Source organism: Heloderma suspectum, chromosome 2 (genome assembly GCF_057233095.1).
Source record: "Heloderma suspectum isolate Gila_16-S chromosome 2, 16-S_ref, whole genome shotgun sequence".
NCBI lineage: Eukaryota > Metazoa > Chordata > Lepidosauria > Squamata > Helodermatidae > Heloderma > Heloderma suspectum.
Window position 1 is genome coordinate 111,324,941 of NC_139459.1, and position 15,115 is coordinate 111,340,055.

The 15,115-nt window shown below is 41.6% G+C and overlaps 1 protein-coding gene across 11 annotated transcripts in view; it reads right to left on the reverse strand.

The window, feature by feature from the left end:
* Window positions 1–15,115, reverse strand: part of NFIB (nuclear factor I B) — a 278,915-nt gene that overhangs the window by 94,123 nt on the left and 169,677 nt on the right. For all 11 annotated transcript variants that reach the window (XM_084834517.1, XM_084834520.1, XM_084834526.1 and 8 more), the window contains one exon: window positions 6,606–6,659. In XM_084834517.1, the coding sequence (XP_084690643.1) occupies window positions 6,606–6,659 (54 nt within the window). The remainder of the gene's footprint in view (window positions 1–6,605; window positions 6,660–15,115) is intronic.

The window sequence follows — 15,115 nt, forward strand, 5'->3', positions numbered from 1 at the left end:
CCCCAAAACATTCATCCAAAAATCTCTGTGGCTTGCCTAACCAGTGAGTATATGGTGTTTACTATTCATGCATTTCCTTCTTCAGTCATTATAAATATTTGCATTTCCTGATCAATGCAGTTGCATTGGTAGAGGCGTTCAGAATTTACAGTTGCATTGGTAGAGGCGTTCAGAGCACCGTCTGGTCCAGTTTTATTGGATGAGTTTCAGTTACTGAGGCCTGAGGATGTGGCCAAGTCCAATCGACCACTTGTGTGCTTGACCCTTGACCTTCATGGCTTATTCAATCAAACAAGGAGGGGATGTCTGGCTGGGTCCAGGAGGTTGTAAATTCTTCCTTGAGAGAGGGAGTGGTGCCAACAGCTTTAAAAGAGGTGGTAATCAGACCACTCCTGAAAAAGCCTAACCTGGACCCGGAGGATGTTAACATTTATAGGCCAGTGGCCAACATCCCCTTCCTGGGCAAGGTGCTTGAGCGGGTGGTTGCAGGACAGCTCCAGGCACTGTTGAATGAAACGGATTATCTAGATCCATTTCAATCAGGCTTCAGGCCTGGTTTTGGAACGGAAACTGCCTTGGTCACCCTGTGGGATGACCTCTGCCGGGAGAGGGACAGGGGGAATGCGACCCTGTTGATTCTTCTGGACCTCTCAGCGGCTTTCGATACCATCGACCATGGTATCCTTCTGGATAGGTTGTCTGGGTTGGGAGTTGGAGGCACTGCACTGCAGTACTTCCGCTCCTACTTGGATGGGCGACTCCAGAAGGTGGTGCTGGGGGATTATTGCTCTGTGCCATGGCAATTATGCCATGGGGTTCCACAGGGCTCTATTTTATCCCCCATGCTGTTTAACATCTACATGAAACTGCTGGGGGAGATTATCCGGAGGTGTGGGCTGAGGTGCCATCAATATGCGGATGACACCCAGCTCTACCTCTCTTTCTCATCAAACCCAGGTGAGGCAGTGGCTGTTCTGAATCAGGGCTGGGCACGGTAATGGACTGGAGGAGGGCCAATAAACTGAAACTCAATCCAGACAAGACGGAGGTACTGTTAGTGGGTGGTTCGTCTGCCCGGCTAGGTGATATTCAACCTGTTCTGGAGGGGGTTGCACTCCTCCTAAAGGATCACATTCGTCGTTTCGGGGTGCTCTTGGATCCAGAACTGTCACTTGAGGCACAGGTGAACTCAGTGGCATGGAGCACTTTTTATCAACTTAGGCTAGTATACCAACTACGCCCTTATCTGGACAGAGATAGCCTAGGTACAGTTATCCATGCTCTGATAACTTCTCGTCTGGATTACTGCAATGCGTTATATGTGGGGCTGCCTTTGAAAACAGTCTGGAAACTTCAGCTGGTCCAAAACAGGGCAGCAAGATTGTTAACAGGGACTGGTCAGCAAGCTCATATTACGCCAGTACTTTTCCAGCTGCACTGGCTGCCAGTCCATTTCCAGGCCTGATTCAAAGTGCTGGTATTAACATTCAAAGCCCTTAATGGCTTGGGGCCAGGTTATCTGAAGGATCGCCTCCTCCCATATGTGCCTGCCTGGACCTTAAGATCACCCTCAGCGGCCCTTCTCTATGAGCCCTTGCCAAAGGAAGTGAGGCAGGTGGCTACTGGAAGGAGGGCTTTTTCTGCTGTGGCACCCAGGCTGTGGAATGAGCTCCCTAGTGAGGCTCGCCTGGCACCTACATTGTATTCCTTTCGGTGCCAGGTGAAGACCTTTTATTTTCCCAGGCATTTTAGCATTTTAGCTTTCTAGACTTTTAGCTTTGCTGTTTTAAATCTGTATTTTAAATCCCTGCACTGCTGCTAGGTTTTATTCTGGTTGTATTATTATACTGTGGTTTTAATGTTCTATATGTTTTATATTGTTTTATTGTATGCTGGTTGATTTTAATTTTTGTGAACTGCCCATAGAGCTTCAGCTATTGGGTGGTACAGAAATAAATAAATAAATAAATAAATCCCACCCTTAAGCGATAAGTAACAGAGAAGCCCCCACACGCAAATAATGTGTCAGAACTTCTGCACAACTTTTAGGACAATTGAAATGGTATTCTGTAGGGCCTAGGTTAAGCACCCTCTAACTCTCAAAGGAGTGAAGGAAACAGAAGGTGAGCAAATCTTTCTGATAGTAGTTTATCTGTTCTGGAACTGCAGTTAAGCAGGGGATGGGACGGGACCATGTCAGCATTCAAATTCTGGTGTACCTTATAGTCTGTTTCACTCTTCATGCACCAATGACAGCATTTTACAGCTCTATTCGTTGTTTCAAATAAAATTCCATTTAGAAAAATTACTAGAAAGCTGGATCAACAGTGTTATTTTAGCAGCTAAACATTTAAAACATAGCTGATGCTTCACCATACATTCTTGGACAAGGACCACAGCACATGCTGCATGCAGAAGGTCCCAGGTTTAGTAGCCAGATTACTAACTGGGATCATTTGCATGTAACACATCTTACTAATCTAGAAACAACTGCATTCACTACTCATCCATTTTGGGGCACAATTCACGGTGCTGGTTCTTCTCTTTAAAGCCCTCAATGGTTTAGGACCCAAATATCTGAAGGAATGCTTTTCCCTGCATTAACTTGCTCAAGTTCTAAATCATCTGGGGAACCCTTCTCTTTAGTCCTACCGCCTTCTTAAGTACAGTGTGTGGTGGTCGGAGAAAGAACCTTCTCTCTTGTGGTACCCCGACTGTGAAATGTTTGCCCCAGAAAGGCTCACCTACCACCAACTCTGATGTCTTGGTATCAGGCAAAAACATTTAATTTCCATGGGCCTTTTAATGTAAAATGTTAAATCTGTTTAATGCTGGACTTTTGTTTTTATCGATACCATGCTGATACTGTCACTTTTACTTATTTATAGTTTTGATATAGATTTTGTCATCCTTAGAGTAGACCCAGTGAAATCAATGGGATTTAACTAAGTTGTGACTAACTTGTCCCATTGATTTAAATGGGTCTACTCTAAGCATGACTAATGGTACACTGATCCAAAAGTCTCTGGAGAGACTTTCCCAAGAGAGGGTTTAAAGAGCAGCTTATAAAATATAAACAGAACAAGAGAAGAGAAGTAACTAAGGTAAAATGCACACTTTCCCTGAATAGTTTAAGAAAGGAAACTATTCCTTTCTTAAACTTCCTATTGAAAAAAAGAAGCCCAAATTTAAGTGGTCCTTCCCATTATTAGACAAGGCTGGCCAAAAATAAACTGACCAGATCAGACTCAAGGTGCACTTTAAAATGTTCTTGAACATCTAACTCCTGTCCTTAAATGACCTCTTGGAATTCTACCACCTACTAATAATGAACCATCAGCTCTTTTTTAGAATTAAAAGTACAACTTGTACAACGGAGTTACAAAAACAATAAAATTAAGGAGAAATCTAAAACAACACATTGGTATACTGTTTGTATTGCTTTCTCACTTTCTTACAATTCACTCCTGAAAAAAGGAACTGCTCATTACCTAGCAGAACAGTATTAGTCTGTTTCAGCAAAAAAATACAAAGAAGAGTTTTGTGCACCTGAAAGACTAACAAATTTATTGTGTCATAAGGTTTGTGGACTAGAGTCAAATTCATTAAGTGAATTATGAGATAAATCTGTGAGCTTTTAAGGTGCCACACGACTGTGCAGTTTTGCAGGAAGTGATAAACATTGAGAAGGTCATACTTTACTGCTTTGACGTCACCGTTGTCTCTTCTAACAAGATCGCTACTTCCTTCTATTTTTATAAGTTGCTGAGACAGCTTAAGTGATACATGTACTAAAGCATACAATAGTAGGGGACACATTTACACATATAAGTACAGAAAATAGTTCAGTGTGAACATGCAAAGTGGGAAAGATGGCACACAGCAACTTAGGGCTTCTACATACGGAGCTTTTATCCTGCTATTGAGATTGCTTACTCACAGAAGTTTGTGGGTCCTTTAGACCAGAAGTCCCCAACCCCCGGACCGATCCCGGTCCGTGGCCTGTCAGCAACCGGGCCGCAGGGGTGTGCGAAACCCCCTCACCTTGGGTCCGTGGGGGGGGAGGTGATCCGTCCCTCCCCCCCCCCCCGAATCCTCGCTGGCCCCAGCCAGCTCCGCTCTGCGGCGAGTCCGCAGAGCTGCCGGCCAGCTGTGGCCGCTGGCGGACTTCCGACTACTGGCATGCAAATGGCGTCCGCTGTGTGGACACCATATGCATCCCTGTTCTACAAGTAATAGGCTACGTAAATCTTTATGTAGCCGATTACTGCAAAGAATAGAGATGCAAATGGCGTCCGCATAGCAGACACCATTTGGGTCCCAGCGGCCGGAAGTCCGCCAGCGGAAAAACAAACAAACCCCAGTCCGTGGAAAAATTGGACCGGTCCCTGGCGCCAAAAAGGTTGGAGACCGCTGCTTTAGACAACAACGTTAACCTCCAGGGCATGTCCTGAACTAAATGACCTTTATTCCATTTTTTAAAAGATCGGAGATAATGAGCTATCAAATTATAGCGCTTGAGTTCCACTAGAGTTCCCTCGTGAAAAGACGAAAACCTACAGTAAGAGGAGCTAGACCAATGAAACATATGGAAGACTAAGATAAGGGGGAAAAGGGGAGGGAGGAAGCACATGTAAAGGGGGTCTGTTGTGATCCTGCATTTAAAATGTAAGCAGAAAGCCCTCTTTTAAATGTGACTGAACAACAAGAGATGTTCTTGTTAAGCTTAACCAGTACCTCTTAGGCAGTATCTAACTGTCATTCCACTAGCACAAATGAGATTGCAGTAGCGGAAAGTAGGTTCTAAACTATGTGCAAGAGAAGAATCCAACTAAAGTTATGCTTGTGCTAGTGAAGTTGTGTAAGCAGTTGCACAAGCATTATGCAGAAGCGCCTACGTGACAGAAAGAATCAATGGAACTCCACTAGTGCTATTTGAGTTTGCAGAATGACACCACTGGATGCTGCAAGTGTTCTGCAAGTTGTATTGTTTGAATTTGGGGGCAGAAGATACGCACAGTCCTAGAGACACACACAAATATTATTCTCTTTCAAACCTGCAAAGAGTTTACACTCCAGATTTATAAACAAAACAAAAAATGCTCTGGAGCCTTACTAAATTATTTCTTCACATATCTATCCCTCATAGTGGATAATAAAATTGAATGAAGATGCTTCTTCACATCGCTGTAGTTTAAAACTTCATTTAAAATATGTTTTTGTCAAAAAGCATAACAAAACACCAACAGGCATTCTTCTGCTCAAGTATTGTAAGCTAGAGAGGCACCCAAGGAAGGGGAGATCGGCCGCACACGTATGCCATAGTTGTCATTGCCTTCTTCCATAGTACAGTTTCCTTCTACCACATGATATGCTGCTTTTAAAGCATCCAAGTTTATAAAGCTGCTTGTAGCGTGGTGCTGTTTGGAAAAAATAACAAAAGCCCACTTTATGGGTGGAATCCCCTGCATGCATGTAACAGAGCTCACTGTATTATATCTAAATCTAGAAGTATGAGGTCTTAGGTAGAAGGACTGGAAAAATCCTTTTCCTGAGACCTTGGATAACCACTGCCAGTCAGTGGAGAGAGTATTCTGTTAGACAAAACAATGATCCCAATACAAAGCAGTTTAATATGTATACTTCATATGTTCTCAAGAGTAATTTTCAAACCTGAAATAGTTATATTTAAGGTTGAAAGAAATTTTGCCTGAACATAGAAATAAAAGTCCAGTTTGAATTGCTTTATTCTGCAGTGATATTTTTGTGGATGCTATTAACTACACTCCATCTCTTTTTTGACAGAGAGAAAGACAATAATTTCACTAACACTGGATATTAAGGATGGTTCTCAATTGGCAACTGCTTGTGAAAACTGAATGTATGTCCATTTTATTAATTGCAAAAACAAAACTTCAGGGTCCTGGTCAAAACCTGAAAACATCAATGTTTTATTCTTCCTGGCAAACAAAAATTATTTCTTATTTATTTGAAGTATTTATATATCACTTTTCTGCCCACCAGGGCCCTCAAAGCGATATACAATAAAATCAGAACATGCAAACAAAGAACAAAAACAGAACTTGTTACAATTTTTACTGCCTGTCTAGAACTCAGTAAGGATGGAGCCAGTCTGACCACTCTAGGGTGGGAGTTCCACAGTTGAGGTGCTGCTACAGAAAAAGCCCTGTCTCATGTAGCCACCAATCTCATCTCTCTTGATGGTGGGACATGCAACAGGAACTCTGATGAAGATATCAAATTATGGGCAGGCTCATACAGGAGGGATGGTCCTTCAGATATCCTGGCTCCAATACAAATGGCCAAATTGTATATAATTTCACTGAAGTAACATACTTCTGGATCCAGCTTCTTAGTCTAGCCTATCTCTCTCTCACTGGATTTCAAGAAAATTTTCTTGCAATGAATGGAATCTTGATGGCATTTGCCACTTCACAAAAAGTAGTATAACTGTCACTTATCCTAATCACAATTTTTCTTGCCAGCACAAAATAGCTTGCTAAACAATTATACAGTCTATTAACAGTACAATATTTGTTCTCAAACAATGCTCAACGGCAAAATGGCCCAGAACTAATTTTTACCTGGTGGATTCTTGGCAGGATCATTGTGGCTTGGACTTCCTGATTGTCCAGAATCTACAAAGAAATTGAAGAGACACATTACCAATTTGCTACTGATTTGCTGTTAGTATGTCACTAGGGTTCACTGAACCAGAACGCTCTGTACAATGAGAATACTCATTCTCTTACGTTTCCACAAGGGACATTCTTCTGTCATGCCCTGTGACAATGTTGCATAATAGCCACATATATATATACCTGATTCATATTTAATACAACTCTTACATGGGAAAAAATGCAATATTCTTGAGGAGAGGGAAAAAAGAAACAACACTATTTCAGAGAGTTTGGAATTATAGTCATTATCCCAAAGATTTTAAGGTTCCAATTCTATACACATCTACTTAGGAGTAATACCACTTAACTCATAAGACCCAATTAACTCAGAGGGGCTTACTTCTGAGTAGACACACCTAGGATGGTGCCATAAGAGACTAAGCGCTTCTCCACACGGGAGCTTTTTGTCCCATGATTTTACCGGCTCTTTGGTGTCTAAATTAATTCCAGAATTAAGATCGCCTTTTACATGTGCTTCCCTTCTCCCTGCTCCCTTTCCCCTTTATCAGAAAGTTCTATATGTATCATTTATACAGCCACTAGATGGTGTTCTGGTCTAGCTCCTCTTTTTGCGGGATTTCCTCTTTTCATGGAGAAATGGAAAATTGATCTTTTTGTTACTAGATTATTTCCATTTCAAATTAAGCTGCAGAAATGCTTGGAAAGTACGAGAGAAGCACTGGAGGTTGACAACATCATGTAAAGGACCCGCAAACTTCCGTGAATGACCAATCTCAATCATAAGATTAAAGCCCTAAATACTCCCAAATATTCAGATGGGAATGCTCTCTAGTCATATAATGCATATGTAAACATAGCCATAGAGATTGGGAAGAAATGTTCCCCTTCCAACCACGTATGCATATGCAATGTTGCAAATAGCTACTTGTGGATGAGAAGCATATTGTACCTGTACTTTTGGAAAACTTGACACTGACTCTGTAGGCCAGCAGAGATGTTAATTGTGTAAATGCATTCTTTATTATGTAAATAGTGGTCTGGGAAGGCTTGAGCATCCTTGGAATCATGGGGGAGGGGGTTAACTTTTTCTCCCTGCCATGGCACAGACAAAAAAACTCCTCTCTGAAGCTGCTATTTACATTGCAAGGGAAGCTGCTACTGGTGCTGAGAAAAAACATGCAATGGAATTTATGGAATTAACATCATGTCTAATATAGCCCTATCTAGAGCAGAGATAAGGCCAAATCCATCTCCTTGAAGTTACTTAAAGGCGCCAATCTGGAAGGCAAGAGAGGTGTGAAGAGAAAGTGGTGGCTGTGGCAAAAGGATGAGAAAATAAAAACTGAGATTTTTTTTTCTATTTAAATGAGGCAGAAAATGCAGTATAATACATTCACTATAGATTTTAAATGTAATTGTCAGGAATTAAGTTGATGCTATATTCCTAAAATAATAATGACATGCCAAAGCGGAATCACTCCTGCCCCACACATGCGTCATCATCATTATTTTAAAAAACAGCATTTCACCCAGTTTTGTATTTTATTTAAAGCATGTGCTAAACAATCAAGGAACAAGGATGCTGCACAAACATGCTTTGCTATAATGGGAGGTAACTCAAATATGAGGCTATTAAGACACAAAGGAAATATGTATTAGGTTCCACCTATTTATAATGCATAACTAAGGAACTTGTCTAAAGTTGCATTAAGCATATCATGTGGTCCTATCATAGGCAACATATTGAAATTATTCTGGGTCTTAATATGGGATCAAGCACGTAACACACAGATACGGGAAATATTGAATTTTATAAACCAAAGCTGTAATCCTGCATGCTATCAGGCTGCTTAAACCCCAATGACTGACTCATCAATCACTAACTATGACTCCTATGCAAAATCACAAACAGAATTGACTAATATGTATCTGCTACTGTAATGGCCATTTATGTTCAGTTTTGCCTCCAGGTAAACTTAAATTGAAATGATTATTTTTTGTTGTTTTGGGCAGCTTGAAACTTGAGGTTCAAGCTATCTTTCTGAAACAAACACCAATTTAATGTAAAACACTTGCTGAAACGTCTCCTTTGTCCTTGGAACAAAGTTGTGACTTTGTAACAAAAGCTTTCTGCGGTGGCTAGGGGCAGGGGACAGGGAGGAGATCCACAGACAGATCTCCTTCTCTGCACTTGTAGCTCTACCTATACGCATGGAAGAGATCTGCAACATCCTGTGGCTCCCCAGATGCTATATGGGGAGCCATAGGATTGCACTGGCCATACCTTTTTCCCATAGTGTGGGGAAGATGGGGGGAAGGAAAGCATACCCTTTGAGGCTCACTCCAAATCTTCCTCTGGCTAGAATCCTAGTGTGAAAAATCATGTGGGGAAGTCCTAAATATGCTTTATGTATGGAGCAAATCAGTCTCATCATTAACTTGCATCTGCCACCAATTCGCATGTATCTAAAGCGTTTGAGGAGAAATCACTATGACGTATGGGAAACAAACAATAAGATATCCAACACTAGCTACATTTTCAACACCCTCTCTTTTAAGTGGCATTCTTCCATAAATAGATGTACCCTTTCGGCTATACCTAATTTGATATCTTTGCAAGCTATATGATACATATCAAAATTACAATGGGACAATAAAGGGAATCTGAAATATTACGATTAAATATAAATTATATTGTAGAAGCCAAAAATATTTAATGCTGATAATAGCCCAGTTTACGTGGCACAAGAATTCAGCTTTTTGTTTTTGTTTTAATCCTGGGCTGTTGTGCATGAGGCAGCATGATGGTGCCTGCTGCTGGATTGCTCCATGTCCGGGTCGTTTAGCATTATATCTGAACCCGGACTTCTGGCTTATCTCTCCCCTGACAAGCAGAAGAAACAACCTAGGAACAAACCATGGATTATTTCTGTGGCTCGTCACGGGAAAAACAAGCCAGAGGAGGCAAAACTAAATAACCTCTCTGGACCCTGGGTTCACTCTGGACCCTGGGTTGTTTAGCACTCCCTCTTGCAGCAGGAGCGAATGAACAGCATGTACCATCATGTTGCCCGTTCATGCCGCTGTGTAAACCGAGCCAATGTGATTAAACAAAAGCTTTTTATTAGTTTGAACATGGTTCTTTACTGCTTTAAAAATAATCTCTAATCTTTGATTGCAGTAGAATTCTTTAACAAATTGAATTACTTATAAGGAAAAGAGTTTGATGTGGAGGAATGAGGTAGCAATGTGTTGTAACCTCAGAAATAACCCCTTTATAATATTCTGCATTGTAAAACCACTTAGGGTAAAAAGTGGCATTAAACAGCCAATTATTTATTCTTCTTTATCCAAGTATTTTGTTTCTTTTTTGATTGCTGTAGTAATAGAAATACTTTGAGAGAATATGAAATACTTAAGATGGGGAGTCACTTTGGACAATTCAGGGACAATGGGTACTCATGACTATTTCTGTTGCCTTACATTCCACCTGCTCCAAAGAGATGTCAAAATGTTATCCATCCTTAATCCTGCACTTAAAAATGAGAACTTACATAAGCTGAACCCAAATAGTTCACATTTAATGTAAATTCTATATAATAGCTTCAACTGGCATAGGAATTTAGTCGGTTTTCGTATATTACATGGCCTGTCAAAAATCTGTGAATTTATTAGTGAAATTAACTGAGATGCCAAGGTTTTGCCTTCTTGGCTTAAACCAGACATGATGGCAGACCAGTTTGCTTAAACCTGAGTCTGGCTTAATCATGTATAAGGCGGAGGTTATTTTTTTTTTTCCAATTTAGGAAAATTGGCACAGGTGAGGGGGCAAATCTTCTCTCCTTCCTATGTCTTCTCTGCAGTTCACCATCCTAGGCACTTTGCTTCAGCTGGAGAGAAAGCAGTTCAAGCAGGGAGGTATGCCACTGGATAGAGAGGGAGCAGAGTCCCTTACTACTCACCTATACACACCCCACTTCATACTTCAATGGGGCAAACTCTGGATTAAAGAAATGGGTCTGCCACCATCTCATCTAGTTTCAGATTTATTGTTTAAAAGAGGTGGGCAGAAACTGAAAAATGTCCAAGACACTGGTACAGAACAGAAGTAGTATCTTATGCTTTATTTCTGTTCCAAGTGGAGAAAGGAAAAAAGGAACCACATCATTTTTATCCAGTAGCAGATCTGCAGTTCTGAAGGAATGGTTAATTTGAGATTACTGCAAGTCTGGAAGCCATCAAGTCAAGAAGAAATGGCGGTTTCCCATTAATCTGGGAGCTAGACTATCATGCGAAGTTAGACAATTAACCAATGTTCAATTCTATTCTAAGCTACAACAAACATTTTAAAATTACTTTCTACCTACATTTTCGGTTAGTAAATTGTAACAAGACGATATATCATTATATAGTTTCAATTAACTGTCTTTCAGAAATATCGACTATATCTAGCATAGAGCATTAACAAAACATGTACACTTTTCAGCATCATATCAATTTACAACTGTAAGGATATGATAAGGGACAGGAGAAATGGAAAAGCAGCATAAAATCAAACATCATTTCCTTCTGTGTCCATGTCTGACAATAACCGTTTCATCATTCTTTTTCTAATTATAATTAACCTTCAACTTCTGCAACCAGCCTGAACTCAAATTTCCCAGAAGCAACCCAGAACAGTTTTCAATCATCTTGATTTCAGATGATGTAACCTAAGTTACCAGTTTTGTACCTCAACTTTAACACTGCATATTGTATGCATGTTTACCTAGAAATTAGTCCCACTGGGATCAATGAAGCTTATTCCCAAGTATGTGCATAGGACTGTAACCTAAGGGCACAATCCTATGCATGTTTAGACAGAAAAAAGTCCTACAACTCCCAGCATCCCTCTAACCAGCCATGCTGACTGGGACATGCTGAGAATTACAGGACTTTTTGACTTGGTTCGCAGGACACAACAACCCACCATGGGTGATCAGCCGAAGTGGGTTGTTATGTTGTGAGAACCCACGGTGATTTCTGCAGGATGGCTTATTTTTCATGATCAAGCCATCCTGAGAACCCATAGCTCGTTTTATGGTTGTTCATACACATAGTGGTTTGTTGTGTCGTCTGAACCTGTCAAGGTGATTTTATCTTGGGTTGCCACAAATGACTAGAGAGCTGCCCAGCCAGAGCAGCAAACACCCCAGTCACTCTCGTGAACTTTCTCATACCGCCACCATTCTCCATCATCCCTTCTCAGTACCCTCTGTTCCGTGCCCCTAAAAACCATGAAGGACAAGGAAAATGTCCCGAACACATTCACAACTTTTTGGGGGGTCCTGTGCAAGTGAGCAGGAGCAAATGGCAGCTGCCTTAACATTTCTGTAATTTTCCCCTCCATATTACTGCTTTGACATGACATTTGTATATGTTTCCCAATCCTGCTCAGTGCTCTGTAACCCATATCAAGATGTGAGAGCTAGCAACGAAGAGAAGTAACGGGGGGGAGGGGGCTGAAAGCAGCTGGAGAGAAGGCACTTTGCAGTGGGTGTTCTTACTTTGGGAGAGGGTGTGCTTACTTTAGTGGAATGTGAAGCAGCCTTTGTTAAAACAGTTGTTCGCTAGCTAGCAAGGGAAGCGCCAAAATGGAAGAGAGCAATATGGGGATGCCTGGCTAAATACTGGAGAGGCAGACTTGCTCAACAGTGAAAGTCCCTGGAAAAAAGGGGGGAAAGCTGGCAAACGCATTAATAAGAGCTCAGAAAATGAATTCCATTTGGTGAGCTGATGTGGGTGGGGGGAGGGATTCTGCTGGATTATGCCAGCAATCCCAGCAGACCAATTGCAGAAAGGATGCTGGTGTAAGGACTGAGACAACGAGGAGTTTTGCTGCAAAGGTGCCTGGGATATGTGCCAGGAGAACTGAGGGGGAATAAGGGGGAAAAAAGCCATGGCAATCCTGATTGTTGGGAGTACTGTGGGTTGTTCAGTGAACAACTGACCCATAGTGGTTTGTTCACAGGGTGGCTTAGCATGACATGTGAACCCACCCTTTCTGTTTAAACATGCATAGGATTGCACTTTAAATATTTTAGTTAGTGTGTTGACCTCACTGACCTAAGTTTTTAGTTATGGGAAGCTGCACAGTATTTCATTTTCATTCTGTTTAATATTTTTAAAGTTTCACCAAAGTGTGTAGTATTGGAAAATTGTGTAAAGGCTTTCTATTGTATGGAACTGTATGGGAACTTCTCTTTTGCCCTGGCTACTCCCAAACTCCTATTCAACCTGTACGCAGAACACATCATGCGACGTGCTGGGCTTGATGAAGCCAAGGCTGGAGTTAAAATTGCTGGAAGAAACATTAACAATCTCAGATATGCAGATGATACCACTTTGATGGCTGAAAGCGAGGAGGAGCTGAGGAACCTTATGACGAAGGTGAAAGAAGAAAGTGCAAAAGCTGGGTTGCAGTTCAACCTCAAAAAAACCAAGATTTTGGCAACCAGCTTGATTGATAACTGGCAAATAGAGGGAGAAAATGTGGAGGCAGTGACAGACTTTGTCTGTCTAGGCGCAAAGATTACTGCAGACGCTGACTGCAGCCAGGAAATCAGAAGACGGTTACTTCTTGGGAGGACAGCAATGACAAATCTTGATAAAATAGTGAAGAGCAGAGACATCACACTGACAACAAAGGTCCACATAGTTAAAGCAATGGTATTCCCCGTAGTAACCTATGGCTGAGAGAGCTGGACCATATGGAAGGCTGAGGAAAGGAAGATAGATGCTTTTGAACTGTGGTGCTGGAGGAAAATTCTGAGAGTGCCTTGGACTGCAAGAAGATCAAACCAGTCCATACTCCAGGAAATCAAGCCAGACTGCTCACTTGAGGGAAGGATATTAAAGGCAAAACTGAAGTACTTTGGCCACATAATGAGAAGATAGGATACCCTGGAGAAGATGCTGATGCTAGGGAAAGTGGAAGGCAAAAGGAAGAGGGGCCGACCAAGGGCAAGATGGATGAATGATATTCTGGAGGTGATGGACTCAACCTTGGGGGAGCTGGGGGTGGCGACGGCCGACAGGAAGCTCTGGCGTGGGCTGGTCCATGAAGTCACGAAGAGTCGGAAGCGACTGAACGAATAAGCAACAACAACTCCCAAACTACTTTTATTGCAAATCTCAGCTAGCATACCAAATACCATGAGATGTTGGCTGTTTCTCCCACTTATTGATTGTTTCTAAATACTTGTGACATATACCTATTTTATTTTAAGTGTTTGCAGCTTAAACAGTGTTGGATTTTAGAGAAGAAATTTCAGACAGTGGCTGGGTTCACACAACATGACCACCCACTACAAAAGCTGAGTGTGGGTCATTGTTTGTTAGCATGGCTGGGTTCACACAACACAACTCATGGCTGAATGACAACCCACACTCAACTTTGAGCGTGGGTTGTTGTTAGGGATAGGACATATGCCTGATTCCGTCAAGGAATCCAGCGGAATCCCCGCTACCCGCACCCCCGAGCCCCGCTCACCCCCTGCCTGCACTTGGCAAGCAGCCCGCACTCACCCCAGCTGCCTTGTCTTGCTCCGTGGTTACCATTTCTTGAAAAATAAAATGGCAATTGCAAAAATGCACATATTTGCGTATGCATGGAAATTTGCATTTTATGCATATGGAAATATGCACATTTGCAAAAATGCACATTTTTACACATACACAAATGAGCGCATTTTTGCGATCACCATTTTATTTTTCAAAAAATGGTGACTGGGAGCTCAACGAGGCTGCAGGGGTGAATGAGAGTAGCTTGCTGAGCATAGGAGAGGCTTGCGTGCGGTCCGGGAACCAGTGAGCGGGGGCAGTGGCTGGACAGGTGCCCGGAGAACCCGGATGGAGGTGGGTTCGCACATCCCTAGTTGTCATGCTGTGTGAACGCAGTCATTCTCTATGTCATTTTCACCTCCCAATATGCACCCTCCTACCAGTATTCTACTCTGTAGCAGTCATCATACATCCAACTATGCAGATGTCACTTCATTATGTTGCTGCCTACCCAAAAGAGTAACCGTAATATTAGTATTATATTGACCTAATTAATTGTAAATCAAAGTGATTAAGCTTCTGTATTTTAAACCCAATGATTTAAAAACACTTTTGGTCATACATCTTCTCCAGTTTCACCAACATCTTTTATAGCAAGAGCTTATCCTCCTTACACCATCACCAAACTGGCCGTTGTCAAAACTGTTAACTTTACTACAGAGTGTTTTAATTAAGTAAATAAAGTGGCAATTAAATCAACATTACGTAATGTGTTTTTGATTTGTAATCTCATTTAAATTAATTAACTGACTCAGCCCTTGCTTATTTTTTTTTAACTGCCCTACTTAAGAAGCAGAGCAGCAGGACTAGATCGAGTTTTCATATACATGAAATTAATGCATCTGCAAAAA